The sequence below is a fragment of the Cervus canadensis genome, chromosome 1 (assembly GCF_019320065.1).
Source record: "Cervus canadensis isolate Bull #8, Minnesota chromosome 1, ASM1932006v1, whole genome shotgun sequence".
Taxonomy (NCBI): domain Eukaryota; kingdom Metazoa; phylum Chordata; class Mammalia; order Artiodactyla; family Cervidae; genus Cervus; species Cervus canadensis.
This window is the reverse complement of record NC_057386.1, coordinates 117,980,008-117,996,776: the sequence shown is the minus strand read 5'-3', so window position 1 is coordinate 117,996,776 and position 16,769 is coordinate 117,980,008. Positions and strand designations below refer to the sequence as shown.

General features: G+C 47.2%; 1 protein-coding gene across 5 annotated transcripts in view; it reads left to right on the top strand.

The window, feature by feature from the left end:
• The window catches only part of HECTD4 (HECT domain E3 ubiquitin protein ligase 4), a 166,455-nt gene that overhangs the window by 134,893 nt on the left and 14,793 nt on the right, over nt 1-16,769 (top strand). For all 5 annotated transcript variants that reach the window (XM_043439418.1, XM_043439427.1, XM_043439408.1 and 2 more), the window contains exons 53-62: nt 1,176-1,313; nt 2,901-3,037; nt 4,948-5,108; nt 6,833-7,014; nt 8,126-8,331; nt 8,965-9,095; nt 9,386-9,591; nt 11,326-11,505; nt 12,560-13,866; nt 14,881-15,088. In XM_043439418.1, the coding sequence (XP_043295353.1) occupies nt 1,176-1,313; nt 2,901-3,037; nt 4,948-5,108; nt 6,833-7,014; nt 8,126-8,331; nt 8,965-9,095; nt 9,386-9,591; nt 11,326-11,505; nt 12,560-13,866; nt 14,881-15,088 (2,856 nt within the window). The remainder of the gene's footprint in view (nt 1-1,175; nt 1,314-2,900; nt 3,038-4,947; nt 5,109-6,832; nt 7,015-8,125; nt 8,332-8,964; nt 9,096-9,385; nt 9,592-11,325; nt 11,506-12,559; nt 13,867-14,880; nt 15,089-16,769) is intronic.

Sequence of the window (16,769 nt, the reverse complement as noted above, 5' to 3'; positions counted from 1 at the left end):
GTAAGCATCCATGGTACTTCCCTGGAAGCCTAGTGGTTAGGACTCTGAGCTTCCACTGCAGGGGGCACGGGTTCGATCCCTGGTTGGAAATCCCACATGCCATGTAGTCTGACCAAAAATAAATGTCACGGTAATGATGATGGTGAGATTTTTTTGTCCACTGGGCACATAGAATACAACGGAATTTGACTGCAGTCAGTGAATTATCAGTGAGTCTTAAATGCAGATAGCTGATTTCTGTTTTAAGACTTTTTCTAATCTATGAAACACCTGCTTTGTGAGATGCAGAAATGCCTTTTTCTAAGAGGCACAACTGCCCTTCCCTCAGACCATCAGATCAGGTTTTCTGTCATCATCATGGCAGTCAGAGATGGTGTAAGGAGACAGTATTGCTCTTTCTCTTTTAACTTTCGTCCTGACTGAGACTAGGAACAAATAAGGAGAAAAACCATCAAAAGACCTTTATTTCTTGACCAACTAATACACTGAATCCCTGATTTCCAGTGATAACTGAGTAATTCCTTTTTCTGAGATTAGTGCCAGGACTAATCAGTATATGTATGTGTGTATGTATGTGTGTGTGTGTTTTGGGGGGGTGGGGTTTGTTATTGTTTTTTCTCCCACTGAGAAAGAGGAACAGAGCAAATTTCAGTACTGGATAGAAGAAGCTGATGGAGCTGCCTGTCGCTCTTAAATAAGCAACTTGTGTCAGCTGTAGCAATAATCAAACACAGCACAAGAATGTATAAAGTAAGAAAAAGATACAGCACTACCCTCACTTTCTTCTTCCTCTCCATTTGTCCTGTAGTTTGTTCTCTTGACTTAACTAAAATGAAATGACTGCGTAATAATGTACAATCATTTTTAAGGTGAATATGTTCATTCTTTCCTTTTTTTTTTTTTTCTGGTTATACTTCCCAACAGTGCTACAGGGAGTGTTCCCTGTACCTTTACACACTTGAGCTTGTGTTTCTGTGGGAGAGATTTGAGAGTTTCTTAGAAGTAGGGCATTGAGTATTTTAAACTTGATAGACACTGTACAATTACCATTCCCAAAAGGCTGCCTACTCCCATGAACTCCCCTTCTGTCTTCATGATGGGTACGAGTCAGTGTCATGATTTGACTGAAGATCGTGTGCTCTCTGGAGGGTTACCAGTTCTGTTCTGTCTTTCAGGCATGGTGGATATTGCCCGGCAGACGGTTGAATTCCTCTACGAGGAGAATGGTGGCATCCCAAGAGACCTTTATCTTCCCACCATTGAAGACATTAAAGATGAAGCGAACAAGTTCACGATTGATAAAGTTCGAAAAGGTTTTGCTTCCCCCCTTTCCTTCCTCTTTGAAACTTACCCTGAAATGAGAAGTTGAGTTTTCCCACACATGAGTTTGAGCAGGCAGCTGCTGGTTCTCCTAGGGTGACTCTCTTCACTCTGAGTGATTTGAGCTCTCCTGAGCTCTCCCTTGTGAGGCCCTTGGCTCCCTGGTGGGGAAACTGGATGCTTGTCTGGCCTCTAGGGGCCTCTTGCATTTTCCCAGAACCTCTTGCATGAGCAGGGTGAGACAGAACACTTGAAGACAGAGAAGTGGGGCATGGCTGGAGGATTGCAGATAGACCTCTCAGGCTTAATCCTGGCTGCCCAGCTAATGAACCATGAATATGTAGTTGTACTGTGCTTTTTAGAATTTTATAGAAGGTCTATATTCATTTGATTTAAAATCTGTTGCAGATTTTGAGGAAACAAAAATACAGAAAAGCACACAAAAAAAAGAATCTAAAACCACTTGTTATTAGACTTTCACAAAAATATCAGAACCTTATGGGCAGGGGTAGGCATATACTTTTCTGTTTGATTCCTATTTGTTTGAGAGAAGAACTTCACAGACCATAGAACTCACCCTTTTAAAGTATACCTTTCAGTGGATTTAGTATATTCACAAAGTTGTGCAGCCTCCAAACCATTGCCTCTGATTCCAGAACATTTTCATCCCCTGAAATGAATCCTGTACTCTCACCACTCCCATTCCTCTTTCCTTCTAGCCCCTGGCAACCAGTGATCTACTTTGTACTTCCCCATCTCTCTAGATTTGTCTAGTCTGGACATTTCATAAAAAATGAAATCAAACAATGTGTGGTCTTTTGTGTCTGGCCTCTTTCACATGGAATTATTTTTCAAAATTCATCCTTGTTGTAGCGCATGCCTTTTTATGGCAAAGTAATATTCCATTGTATGGATAATACCCCGTTTTGTTTGTCCATTCATCAATTGATGGGCACTTGGGTGATTTATACCTTTTGGCCATCGTGAATAATGCTGCTTTGAACATTTGTGTACGTGTTTTTGTGTGTGTGTGTCTTCATTCCTTTTGGGTATATATGTAGAAGTGGAATTGCTGGGTCATATGGTAATTTTATGTTTAACCTTTTGAGGAACTGCCAGATGGTTTTCCAAAGTGATTACACCATTTTACATTCCCATCAGCACGTATAAGGATTCCAATTTCTCTACATCCTGGCCATCACTTACTATTATCTGTCTTTTGATGATAGCCATCTTAATGGATGTGAAGTGTGGTATCTCACTGTGGCTTTGGCTTGCATTTCTCTAAAAACTAATGATGTTGAACATGTTTTCATGCATATCTTTTCTCTTTGGAAAAATAGTTATTCAGATTTTCTGCCTGTTTTTTAATTGGCTTATCTTTTTATTATTGAATTGCCAGAGTTCTCACAGCACTTTGTTTTATTATCTTCCAGACTAAGCTGTGTTCCTTTGGGGCTATGACTAAATTGAGGGTATAGGTAAATGCTGGAGAGTTATTTGTACCCTAAAATATATAGGGTCCCAACATGTTAATGCTACTTGCTCCTGAAAAATCTTCTCCCCTCTTCCTTCCTCAGGTCTCACGGTAGTAACCCGCTCTCCAGACAGCAATAACGTAGCCAGCAGCACTGTTGGAACTGCCCTGCCAAAATTTGCTATCCGAGGGATGCTGAAAACCTTTGGGCTTCATGGAGTTGTCTTAGATGTTGATTCAGTGAGTGGACACCCTTTTATATACACTGAGACTTTCATGCCCAGGCCTCCAAGTACCTTAAAAAGTGATTATACAGATAGATTACTCTTCAGAGTCAGGATAAAGAAACCAGACTGAGTGCTGTCATGCCAGATGACTTGCCTGAGAGTTTCTCAGGGGCCCAGATCAGAGTTGATGTTAGAGTGTAAGCTGTTAACTTTCAGTGCTGTCCGTAACTTCAGACCACACTGCTACTGCGGGGTTTTGGGGGGATTTTTTCCATCAGCCGTGTTCAATCTGCCCCTGCCTTATATCTACCAAGTTCCAAGGGAGAACTCTCCTGTTGGCCTTGTTGAATGGACGATCTGTCATTGTCACAATTGTTATACAGATTCAAAGAAATCGTTTTGTTGATCACATCATGTTACTGGTTCTCACAAGCCTTGATTTCCCCATCTATAAAATGTGTGTATTAAACTAGATCAGTTGTTTTCTTCTCAGCTTTGCAGAACCCTCTCAAGGGGGTGGAGGTGGCAGGGGAGAAGAAATAGAAGAGAGTAAGGGCCGTACCAAAGCTTTCTTTTGAAAACAGAGTCCTGTTTGAAGGCTGTGATCCTTAGGTTACATATATATGCTTGCATTTATGCTTCCCATGCAGGAAAACAAAGAAATAATGCACAGATCAAGCCTAGAAGTCACAGATAAAGAAGTAGCTATCACCACATAGATAAACTTTGTTATCTGTCTGTCTACAGATAGAGATAATGTTAGTTATCACTGATGCTTTGAAATGAAAGGTTTTACATCTTTAACTGACTCCATTTTACCAGACCATAATTTAAATCAATGACATTTTAAAGAGAAGCTATTGACTGGTGGTTTACTAAGGTGAACTTTCAAGTAGAAAATTCCATCAGTAATATCTCCCACTCCCTTCTGATACAAACTTCTGACTGGTTATCAGAAAGTATGTAACTGACAATATATTTCAGCAGTGGAAATGTGTGCCAGGAAAATTACAAAAATAGAAATTTGTTAAAGTAATAATTCTGGTATTTCTTAAGTAGTCTGATTCCCTTTGTTTTAATAGTAATCCCTAAATACAGATTAAAACAAAGGGAATCAGACTACTTAAGAAATACCAGAATTATTACTTTAAAAAGTAATAATAGTGTTTGTTATTACTTTAAATATAATAGTAATCCCTAAATAAAGATGGGGCTTCCCTGGTGGCTCAGATGGTAAAGAATCTGTCTGCAATGTGAGAGACCAGGTTCGATCCCTGGGTCAGGAAGATCCCCTGAAGAAGGGAATGGCTACCCACTCCAGTTTTCTTGCCTGGAGAATCCCGTGGACAAAGGAGCCTGGCAGGCAACAGTCCTTGAGGTTACAAAGAGTCGGACATGACTGAATGACTAACACACACAAAGAAAGATTACATTGCTATTGGAATCCAGAGTGCACATGCATGAGCTTACTTTTTTTATATTACTGGCAATAAAATAAAGCTATCAGACTAATCTCTGCTTTTATAAAATTAACATAAAGCCAATGAATATAAATTTTACCTGGCAACAATGTATGTTGAACTATTACAGAAATATAGCACTATTCTCTTTAAATTTTTGACTCATGGTTACATTAAAGTTCTTGAATTTATTGTACCAATTAAAATTCTCAAGGCAGCTATACTCCAATAACAATTTTTTAAAATTTGCCAACTGGTATGAAGAAACTAAACACACTATCCAGGTGTCTTTGGACTTTTAGACTCAATAAATGACATGAAACTAGCATTTTAGACTCAATAAATGACATGCAACTAGCATTTACTTCTATAAAAGTTTAGTACGTATACACATACATACATAAGTATTTTAAAAATTGGGAAACAAACCAGTGCTCATAGACATTTCTTTTTTCTGTTGTAGGTCAATGAACTGGTTCAGGTAGAAACGTACCTCCGAAGTGAAGGTGTGCTGGTCCGATACTGGTACCCTATTGATATGTTGGAAAGGCCACCCGCAGGCTACAGAAGGACTGCCACCAATGGGCTCGTCACGTTGGACAATACCAACCTCCAAATTCACAGGTAAGAGAATTCCCTGGCGGCCCAGTGGTTAGGACGCAGCACTTTCACTGCCAAGACCTCAGGATCAATCCCTGGTCAGGGAACTAAAATTCCACAAGCCACGTGGTGTGGCAAAAAAATTTCTTTTGAAAAAGCATAGGTAAAGTTGAGCCCTTCTTTCTAAGCAGGTCACAGAAATCCACTTACTGTGTTTTGTCTATTTGCTATGTGCTATTCATCGTTGACAAAGAAGACTTTTCTTTCAAAGTTGAGCAAGTCAGCGGCAGCTAGTAAAGATAACAGTGAGAGAGCAGGTTAGGAAGAAGAGGCTCAGGATCTAGTGTCCCCTGGTCTGAGCCATGGGTGCTCGGCTGTCACTGGGTGATGGAAACGCGTCTGGAGATTTGAAGAGTGTGGAAAAAGTCTAAAGACTAAAGCGAGTCAAGAAGAGACACGTAGGAACTTCCTAGATGGTCCAGTGGTTAAGACTCTTCCAGTGCAAGGTGCATGGGTTCGATCCCTGGTAGGGGAGCTAAGATCCCGCATGGTACATGGCCAAGAAAAAAGAGAGAGCTAAGAGGAGTCCAAGCACTGTGTGAGCAGCCAGCTCGTTTTCGTTAATCTGACAGAGAAATCCTTGAACCCTGCTTTGTGCCCAACACCCTGTGGCGGTCTCTAAGAGGAGAGTGGTCTGCCCTCCATGGGTTAACTCCTAAAAACCTGGCAGAATTCCCTCACATACACCTGTGAATTCCTTCTTTCAGTTATAAAAATTCTCACAACAGTTCAGAAGAGAATATAATAGTAAATGGAGCTCTCTGATAAAAGTTTCCATAAGCTGTTTTCATACCATTTATCCATTAACATTATAACTTCTGATTTTATTGTCAGTTTTGAAGCAGCTTCAGTCTGTCTCCAGTGTAGACCTCTCCTTGGAACACCAGATACGCGTATTCAGCTGCCTCCTTGCCGTCTCTACTCAGATGTTTCATCACCCCATGTGGGTGGCCTGAAGTTTCAACTTGACAGTCAAATTCACGAGACCCAGATAGGCTGTACTTGTCACTAGCTTCACCTAGGTCCAGGACGGGCCACACAGCCTGCCCCAGGGCAGTGTCATGCATGTTCAGCAGGGGTCAGAGTCGCCCACACAGAAGTTCAAGGGCTCTTCTCTCAACCAGGTGTGAGGGATGCACGGCACGGGGCCACGTGCACGTGGTGACTGAACAGTCCCCCGCCCCAAATAGAACCCAGCATCTTTTGTAACAATTCCACAAGCATAGCTTCCAGGGATTTCAGCAAGAGGCACACCCCATTGCTAAGAGTCACCGTTTTCTGAAAAGCCCCGAAACCATCACCTCCTACCGAGAAGCTCTTCTTGCAGTCTTCCCAGTGCAGCTAGCCAGTGGGGGGTTGCCATGACCATAAACAGGGTGCCTGGTAATACTGCTGATACTCGGGAGTTCCCTGGCAGTCCAGTCATTAGGACTCAGCGCTTTCACTGCCGGAGCCCAGGTTCAGTCCCTGGTCAGGGACCCTCCCTCATGCAGTGAGGTATGACAAAAAAAAAAAAAACCTAAATGTGGCTTTTTGTTTTGTTTAAAACACAAGTATCTAACTTGGAGCACAGAACATGAGGCCAGAGAAGCCTGAGACGTGGCCCTTTCTCTTCAGGAGCCCACGGCCCACCCGATGTGGTGGCCGGAGCGTCAGAGCTCAGCGCCTCCCCCGCCCTTCCCTTGCAGGGAGCTGCTGCGCTGCGAGGCCGCGCTGGCCAGACTGTACTGCCGCATGGCCCTGCTCAACATCTTCGCCCCCAAGCTGCCTCACCTGTTTACCCGCCTCTTCCACATCCCCGCCATCCGGGACATTACCCTGGAGCACCTGCAGCTGCTGTCCAATCAGCTCCTCGCTCCTCCCCTCCCAGGTAAACCTTGGCTTTGCCGCTGTCACTGCAGACACCAGACTCAGGACGGAATAGCCCTGAGGGTGAGCTGGGCGCTGAGCGGGAGGTGTGCGTGGTGTCCTCACTCTCCATATGAAGAGTCCCATCACAGTACCTTTAGACTTAATATAGATAAACAGCATGAAAAAATTGCTAACCTGTTAAGCATTCATTGAGCTTCCCTAACTAATCATGGATCAAGGAAAATGATGTATTTATGAAATCTAGTCACTGTAGTGTTGTCACAGACATTTCTGTTTGGCATGTAAAGAAAAGAAAATGCCCCTGGCCATCAAATACCACCAAAGAGACCTAACTGATTCATCATGACCTCAAGCAGAGCTGTTTTGGTGGGCCAGCCTGTGTACATCAGCTCAACTTAGGGCCCTTGCGGTGTGGTGCCCTCTGGTGAACACTGACGACTCTGCTCTCAGCCCGGTTGAAGACAAGAAGGCCCCTCCTGTCTTCCTTTGGCACGTTGGCCTCCAGCCTGTTCCCCTTGACCTCTTAGCAACTGCGATGGGAGCAGGAGTGAGAGGGCAGATGGCATTCTAAGCCTAGAGGACATCTCACAGCCCTGGGGTCCCAGCAAGTGCCCTTGTGAATGACATCTCCACAGGCCAGCTTTAGCATGTGGGGTCCACTGGCCCACCCCCAAGAACTTAGAGGCTCTGAAACAGACCTGAAAAACTTCCAAGTGCTTGTGGAAGAAGCTTTGTCACAATGACTAACTTGGGTTATAAAACCCACTCTCAGCTACTCTGGTGGTTCCTAAGGGTGGACCTGGGCAGCCAGTAGGTCAGGCTGTGGGAACCCCTGAATCCTCTTTTACATGCTTGATAGACCTGGGCCTCCACTCAAATTTTTATTTTAGGAAACAGTTTTGTAGCTTAAGAAAGCAAACATTTAAAGACCACTGAATTCCTGAATCCCACCCTGGAGGATCTGATTGGTAACATCTATTATCCAAGACCTAAGGCCAAGCTAACTCATCCCAGTTTTCCAGATTGGGTCACGCCTCTATGCTACTTAAGATCTCACAGCCCTGGGCTGCTGTGATCCTCATCACCTGTGTTTCCTTTCCCGTCCCCAGACGGCACTATCAGCTCCAGCTCCATCCTCCTGGCGCAGTCCCTGCAGCACTGTGTCCATTCCCAGAACTGCTCAGCCACAGACCTCTTCTACCAGGGCAGCTCCCAGACGGTGCGAGAGTGGCTCAACGTGGCCATCACGCGGACCCTGCACCAGGGCGAGGAGAGCCTTCTGGAGCTGACCAAACAGATCTGCTCTTTCCTGCAGGTGAAAGTCCAAAGCTCTGACGCCCCTGAACTGGGATTACAGGTTCTAATTGGAAATCTTACTGGCTGGCTAAAAATGACACTTTCTTGGTGCTTCCCTGGTGGCTCATTGGTAAAGAATCTGCCTACCAATGCAGGAGACGTGGGTCTGATTCCTGATCCGGAAAGGTTTCGTGTGCCATGGAGCAGCCAAGCTCGTGCACCACAATTACTGGGCCTGTGCTTTAGACCCTGGGAGCCACAACTACTGAAGCCCGACTGCCCTAGAGCCTGTGCTCGGCAGCAAGGGGAGCCACCACAGGGAGAAGCCCGCACACCGCAGCTAGAGAGTAGTCCCTGCTCTCCACAGCTAGAGAAAAGCCCCCTTGGCACTAAAGACCCAGCACAGCAAAAAATAGATAATTTTTAAAAAATGACACTCACTTCCCCAAGCCCCACCTCACTAGCCGCCTTTTCTCTGCAGCTCCCCTCCCTTGTCAGATCCATGTGTCCTTCATCCCAGAGGACTCTTTTGTCCTCCTGATCTTGTTAAAGTGCGGGTATCATGTATTGACTCTCCCCTGCCTGGGAGCTGGGAAGATGAAATGCCCTCTTGTGTTGAATCCATGGTTTTCCCTGTTCAATGTCTCTGCAGACAGCACCAGAGCAGTTCCCCTCCGAAGAGTTTCCGATTTCCGAGTCCAAAGTCAACATGGACGTCAATTTCCCCGGGGCAGCTTTCGTTGTCGTATCTTGCAAAGAAAGTCAGTCTGGATTCCGCAAAGAGTAAGTTACCTGACTCCAGCAGATAGTGACAGGGAGAGAAAAAGTCAGGCAGATTCTGGTGAAACTTACCAGAAAAAGAAAACATTGCTTTTATTCTTTAATGCATACTGTATTTGAAAATTATTTACAGTTCTTCCCTAATTTCCATGTTTTAGAAATTAGTCTGTATGAAGAATGACCTTCTAAAACGTGGGGGGGATGACATGTGTGCCCAGTTCTCACCCCCCTTCTCCCAACAAAGCGTCTGTTGATCTGGGGGAACTCTGCTCAATTTCATACCTCCTCTTCAGTTCCTCTCTGTACAAGGCCCCATGGGCACGGGTGCTGGTGTACGGGCTGGGCCACAAAGTGAAGCGAAATGGTCAGCTGAACCTCATCGAGGCCGTCTGTTACCCGCGGGATGCATCTCCAGCCAACACAGGGCTCACGCCACCTCCCACGACCAACCAGTACCCTTCTGTGATCCTCTCCACAGACAAAGTCCACATCAAACTGGGTAAGTCTGTGAATTAGCTCACGGTAATAAGAACAGCTTTGAAGTCATGCTCTGCTTTCCTTCTTTGTGAAAATCGAAAGGATTTTCTACCTTGCTGTGTTCCCGTTCCCCATGGGTGAGGAATAGGACTGCTTGGGGCAGTGTACTTCAGAGACAGTAAATGAACAGTTGTCCCTTTCCTGCCCAGGGAAGGCCTGGCAGATGCTGCCTGGATGACAGGGGGAATTTCGTCTCCTTTCACAAGTGTGTGCTGGGTACATGCTGTTTAGAACAACCTGAACAGAGCAGTCCCATCACTTAGCTATAACCATCCTGGCTGCCCTTCCTCGAGTTCTCATTAAAACTGAGTTCTCTCAGGTATACTGTGGCTTCCTTGGGCACGGGCCTCATTGATCGTCCGCTCCCCACGTAAGTGATAAACAAAGGCTAGTGGCCAGGCTGGGAGGCCCACGTCTCCCTGGCATCCTTTGTTAAGTCTTTGTAGATTTGGACTGAGCTGAGGGCTCCTCCTCTGTAAATCCTGACACTGTCGCTGGCTGTCTACTTTATATACCAGGGCCAGCTGACTCTGTTTCTGAGTCAGCACACAGAGGAAGGAAAACCTACTCTCAGACTTCGACTGCATGTCCTTGGCAGGTTGGACAGAAAAAGACAGACAGGTGCTTGCTGGAGACAGTCATAAAGATGTCTGTGAACTTTCAGCCAAAATTGGGCCTTGGCTTCTGCACAGCCCCAGTCCTGGGGACATTGCATCTTTAGGGAATAAAGTGAAAGAACATTTCTTAAGAGATTTAGTCAATGCTAAACAACTTTATGATCTCTTTTTTTTAGGGTCTATTTTTTTCATTGTGTTTTGCCCACATTGTTTTTGAAATTGTGTGTAAACATAGAGGATCTCTGTCCTACTCTCACTCCCTAAATAAACATTCACCCCAAAGTACAGAGCCGTCAGTGTGGTTCCTCCTGATCTGGCCAGAGACCCTCGGTAGCCCAGCTTATGGGTTTTTATTTGTTTGTTGGTTTTAATGTTTTTTAGGCCACACTGTGCAGCATGTAGGATCTTAGTTCGCTGACCAGCCCGCTGCACTGGGAGCACAGTCTTAACCACCAGACTGCCAGAGGAGTCCCCCTCAGCTTACGTGTGACCAATGCTTGCAGAGAGGGTGGGGGTGCAGTTCAGGGTATGATGGGGTTCCGGCCTCAGAGCCTTTCTCTCTCATCGTAGGCACTTCAGTCAGACTTAGATCATAGCAGTGATGCAAGGCAGTAAGAAAGAATCAAAGTGCTGGTAGTGCCTGAAGTCTGGGGACCTCCTTCCTGGTCTGCTCTGTCAGCCTAAGATAAGCTGATGCTCCCGTGGGATTGCAGCCACATCAAGGAGCTGGTTGTTTCTTTACCAAGCCAGGACCATTCCAGCGAAGCATCTCTTAAAGCCTGACTTCCTGTCTCCACCTCGGGCTGGGTGGTACCTGACTGACCAGGGGATGTTTATCCTTCCCTGTCCGCTCTGTCCCATTCTCACCCCAGAGAGTGGACTCCGTGGAAGTCATCCTCCACTGCCTCTCTGCCCGCAGCGGACTCTGTCTGGCAGGTGGGGAGTGAGGTTTCTCCTCACCCCCAGTGCAGGAGTGGACAGGCCCTGTTTCTCTGTTCACACCTGGCAGGTCTTTCTCGCAAGCTAGTTTTGATCAGGTGCTACGAATCACAAGCTTTCCTTCCGGGTGCTTCTTCTAGGGGTATCTCCCCCACCCGGAGCCGTGCTGGTGTTACACTCCCTGCCCCTCGAGTTCCCCCTGGCGATGGCCTTCGCCGAGCAGCTGCTGTCCTGGAAATCAGAGGATGGCGAAGGGAGAGCTGAAGATGAGCCTGACACCATCCCGACATCCGTCCTCCTACAAGTGGTGGAGCTGCTTGGTGAGGCCCACCTTCCCTGGGATCGGCCGGGGCAGCTACTTGGGGGCAGCCACAGTGGCCTGGGGGAGCGATAGCGCTTGCAAGTTGCTGTCAAGTGGGGCCGGAGAACTGAGTGGAAGTTAGACTTCCACATCCATGATCTGCAGGGTACTGTCATTATTTTGAAAGGTGGCATCCAACTAGGAAAACAAGATTAATTTGATCCTACTTTGCTTTAACACACAAACATATACCATCATTGTAACTTTGATTCTATGACGGTGTTCACTTCCATGCCACCTTTCACTTGCGAACATGGTAACAGCTCCTGAAAGGTTAAAGAGAGATTGCATTTAGGCAAAACTCATGGAATGGTAAACTTAAAAGAGTTGTGAAATTAGCCTCAAAATATAAATTGACCTCAAAATTTTTCTAAATATTGAACTTTAATGATGTGTCTGCTTAAGTGGTTAGGGATAAAACATACTGATATCTGCAATTCATTTTGAAATAATCAAAATCTAGGACGAGCCTATGGATGAATAGAGGGATGGGTAGATGTGCAATAAAGCAAACACAGCAGAAGGTTAATGGTAGAATGTAGGTAGTGAGCATCTAAATATTTACTGTATCAGCTGTTTGACTTTTCTGTATTTTTTCATAATATAGTGTCAGAGGGAAAACCATGTTGCAAACTCATATGCCCTCAGGGATTCAGACAGATGATATGAGAGGAAAGTGATTTGTCACCGACCTACTTAATAACTTTATGAGAAATAAAATACTGATTTGGAAGGTCAGAGCTGTAGGAACTGACTCCATGTAGCCAGTCACGTGGCGCAGGGGTTAGGGCCTGTGTGTCGGTCTGCCCTGTGAGATCGTGTGGCTGTGTAGCAGCGTGTGAGTCCTTTGGCTCTTGGAGCCTCTGTTTCTTCATCTGTGAAATGAGGATGAGAGACGTATGTTTGTTTCATGTGGTTGCTGTGAGGGTCTACTCCGTCAGAGCAGTGCCGGGCACATGGTAGGCTCTGTATAGGTGATTATTTTAAGTTGTGACTGCTTTCATTTGCCTCAGGCAACTTCCTCTGGACCACAGACATGGCAGCCTGCGTGAAGGAGCTGGTTTTCCACCTCCTGGCAGAGCTCCTGCGCACGGTGCACAGCCTGGAGCAGAGGAAGCACCCGGCCGGCCTGTCCTCGTCCATCGCCCTCCAGCTGAACCCCTGCCTGGCCATGCTGATGGCCCTGCAGTCGGAGCTCCACAAGCTGTATGATGAGGAGACGCAGAGCTGGGTCTCGGGCAGCGCATGCGGAGGCTCGGGGGCCGCGGCGGCTGTTGACCAGGGCCGGTTCTCGACGTACTTCCACGCACTCATGGAGGGCTGCCTGGCGGTGGCCGAGGTGACCCTGCCCACCAACATGAGCGTCACTGCCAGCGGGGTGACCTCAGCGACTGCCCCGAACCTCAGTGACTCGTCGTCCTCCTCATCGTCCTCCCCAGGACAGACGCCGCAGAGCCCCAGCCTCCTGTCCAAGAGGAAGAAAGTCAAGATGAAGCGGGAAAAGGCCTCCTCCTCCGGGAAGCGCCAGTCCTCACGCTCTGTGGACTCGGACCCCACCGTGCTAAGCATCGGGGGCAGCAAGCCCGAGGACATGCTGTGGTTCCATCGTGCTCTGACCTTGCTCATCATCCTCCGGCACCTCACCAGGAAGGACCCGCAGGGGCTGGGCGTGACAAGCGACGCCATCGCTGACGCCTGCCAGGCCCTGGTGGGCCCCACCGCCCACAGCCGCTTGCTGGTGATCTCCGGGATCCCCACCCACCTGGACGAGGGCATCGTCAGGGGTGCCATCCGCAAGGCCTGCAATGCCCACGGCGGGGTCTTCAAGGACGAGATCTACATCCCCCTGCAGGACGAAGACCCCAAGAAGCCAAAAGATAAGGCTGAGGGGGGTGATGGGAAAGCTGAGCCAGAAAAGACCCTCGGCTTCCCCAGCACGGACAGCTTGGAGGTCAGCACGTCAAGCAGCCTGACCCCTGCCATGAGCGTCAGCGCATCCGCGTCCACCAGCCAGGCTTCCATCTGCAGCTCCCAAGGCATCTCACAGACAGTCAGTGACCTCTCCGTGGATCCGTTGCCTGCAGGCCTGGAGCTGCCCATCCCTGCAGGCTTGTTGGAGCCCCATGTGGTGTCCAGCCAGGAGAGCCTGGACATTTCCCTGTGTAGCACCGGCAGCCTGGGCAGCCTCGGGAGCCTGGGCGAGCCATTGGACAACGCAGAAACAGCCTCAGTGTCAGACATGGGCTCCATGTACACAGTCACGTCCCTGGACAACCAGCCCCTCGCAGCGCGCCCCATCAAAGGCTTCGCGGTCGTGGAGGTCAGCACTTCATGCCTTGGCCACCACTTAAATCACGAGCAGTTAGAACGCCCCCAGCCTCTTTACGCCTTCCATTATTGTTTCCTAGGGACTAATCGGTGAAGTTGGAGCACTTATGGGGCTGCCTGAGGCAGCTGTTAGCAACAGCAATGATTTATCACGTTGGTTATCTGTGTCTGAAGTCACATCTCTGAGTGTGATGCAAGTCTGATGTCAGGAAGGAAGCACAGTTCATTGCTGGGTGTGGGAGGGAGGGAGGCCGAGGGGCTCCAGGGGCTCAGCTTTCCTGAGGGGTGGGCTTTATCGAGTGCTTTCCCTTTCAGGCCCCAGTAGCATCTTTTTGAGTGGCCTTTGGTTGTTTTAATCATTGCCATCAGGAGCAGGGAGCCCCACCAAGCATGTGAGAACAGACTTGCTGTTCTGTTCCAGGTGACTCCAAGTTTCAGGTGCTGCGCGTGCTGCCAGGTTCCTTTTCCACTTCATGGTGCCATCTGTCTTGTGGGCCTCCTTGTGTAGAAATCTTGCACCCTCTGTAACAGGAGTCGGGTGCAAAGTGAAAACCGTCCTCCCCCTTACTGGATATGGTGAGGAAGACCCTGGGAAGAGAACCTGTACCCCCTCGCTCCCCACCCCATTGGCTCTGACAGGAAAGCTCAAGGATTCAGGGGTTGGCTTTCTCCCAGAGTCACCTCTCATCAGTCCATCTTCTCCCTGGGGATTTTCTCAGAGCCTGGACCAAGCATGGCCTTTAACCACCTGGGCATTCAGGTAAAGCCACAGACCTGGCCAGGGTTTAGCAGCAGGAGTGTCTAGTTGTGTTATTCTTCCGCAAGTAAGCGCTGTTGGCACCTGAGAGAGACTCCATCAGGAAGGCCAGCTCGCCCTGGTCAGGTGGCGCTCAGAACGCTGAAGACAAGCAGAGGGCTTCGGGAAAGACAGGAGGGAAAGAGAGGTCATACAGCTGAATGACTGGTTTCTCCACTTAAATCCTGACTCTTTCTCTTGTTCACACAGATAAGGTCCCGAGCCAAAATTGAGAAAATTCGAGCAAGTTTATTTAACAACAATGACTTGATAGGTTTGTCAAGCTTGGATGGTGAGGACGAGTTGATGGAAATGTCAACGGAAGAGATCCTCACGGTGTCTGTAGTGAATCAGAGTCTATTCGATACGCAGGGGAGCCCAGGGTTAGAAGATTATTTCAATGATAAGTCGATTAAAGGTGGGTTACAGATTTTGTTTTTTTAAACGAATAGACTTTTTTCCCTCAGGGTTCAGCCAGCCAAGAGACCACCAGGAACGACTGTGCCACAGCCTGCATCAGCTTCGAATGTGGGCTTGCATTCAACTTGTTTTTTCCTTTTTGTCTAGTCGGGCTTCCCCTTGTTTGAGTTCAGGTGTACTTCTTGTGTTCTGTCCTATGGAGCTAGAATGTGCTGGTAATCATTTAGTTGTATGCTTGAGGACAGCTGACGTCTCATCCTTTAAAATGAATTATTGAGAAAGAAACTGTCCCAATTTCTTTTCTACAGAGTCCCACTTTGTCATTTGTTGGCTCGTATGTTGGCGGGGGGTGGGGGGGGGGTCTCTGTCTGGCTTCCCCATTTCTGTTGTTTACCCAGGACCCACAGAGCTGGGTCTAGCAGGTCCTGAGGCTGAGAACTCACCCCCACCCCGCCAGCTTTGCATCAGAAGCAACATCAGTTTTTCCCCTTTCTTTTTGTAACTGTAGTTCATTGTGTGGTTGTCTTTATTTTGTATCAGGCTCTCTCAAATTTTTAAATTTATGTTCTTTTTTCCAACTGTTTTAACATTATTGAAATTTCACAATAGAGTGGTTGAATTTGTTTTATGTTTGCTGAGGACAGAAATGTAATATTGGGTATGGGTTTTTGTTGCTGTTCCAAATTATTATCCTCTAGTCATGAAATTTTGAAATACTGCTCCAAGGCTGGGACCAGAATGAGGTAAGTGAGGCCACAGAATTCAATGGGGCTGTGAAAAAACTCAGAAGTAGTATTTTAATACAGTACTTACGGAAGTCAAAATTAATGTAAAATACCCATGGTGAGTAAACCATTAAAATTTTAAATACAAACAGGATCAGTATTAAAGAATTTTCCTTTTGCATCAGGCTTTAATATGGCTCAGCACAGAACTTTAAATATTTTGCTCATCATGGGTTTTTTATATTAATTTTTATTTTTTTTAAATATTGCATTAAAATATGTATCTTGGTCTCTGAGTTTGTCTGAATCTTGCTCCCAAGGGTCTGCTTCTCTCTCCTGGCCCTGGCTTCGGCCCTGTGCCCTTATTGGTGGTACTTTGCCCCCTCAGCTCTCATCTGTCACATTGGCTTGGCTAGTGTAAGATCTGTGGGAACCCTGGGTCTTTTTCTGCCACAATTAATGCTATACCAGTCTTTTCATGCTTTAATCTAAATTTACTTTTAGCTCCCGATTGCATGATAGTCAAGCCTTCCACATAAGGTACTCAGTCTTTTGAAAACAAACTTGCCGCATCACAGCCACACCCGTTTCGCTTGCGTTTCTTTGAGTTGTAGTTGTACTGAGTCGCCTCTTAGGTCTCGGTCGTGCCTCCCATACACCCATCTCCTCACCCGCAGCCCAGATGCCCAGGGAGCCTCTGTGCTCTGGTTCTCGAAGCCCCATCCCCCTGAACTGGGTGTGGCTCAGACCACACCCCAAAGAGAGGGGATGAGGAGAACGGTCAGTCCCACCCCCAGATGGGGGGGAGGCCCTTGGCCATGACGAATGTGTGGGTGGATCCTGACTAGCCCCTTAGGAAAGGTAAGAGCATCTTCAGGAGGACCAAAAAAATAAGTTTGGGGATTAAAAACCTCAGTCTTTTTTTCTCATACTCCTGGACAGCTTTCTTGTTTC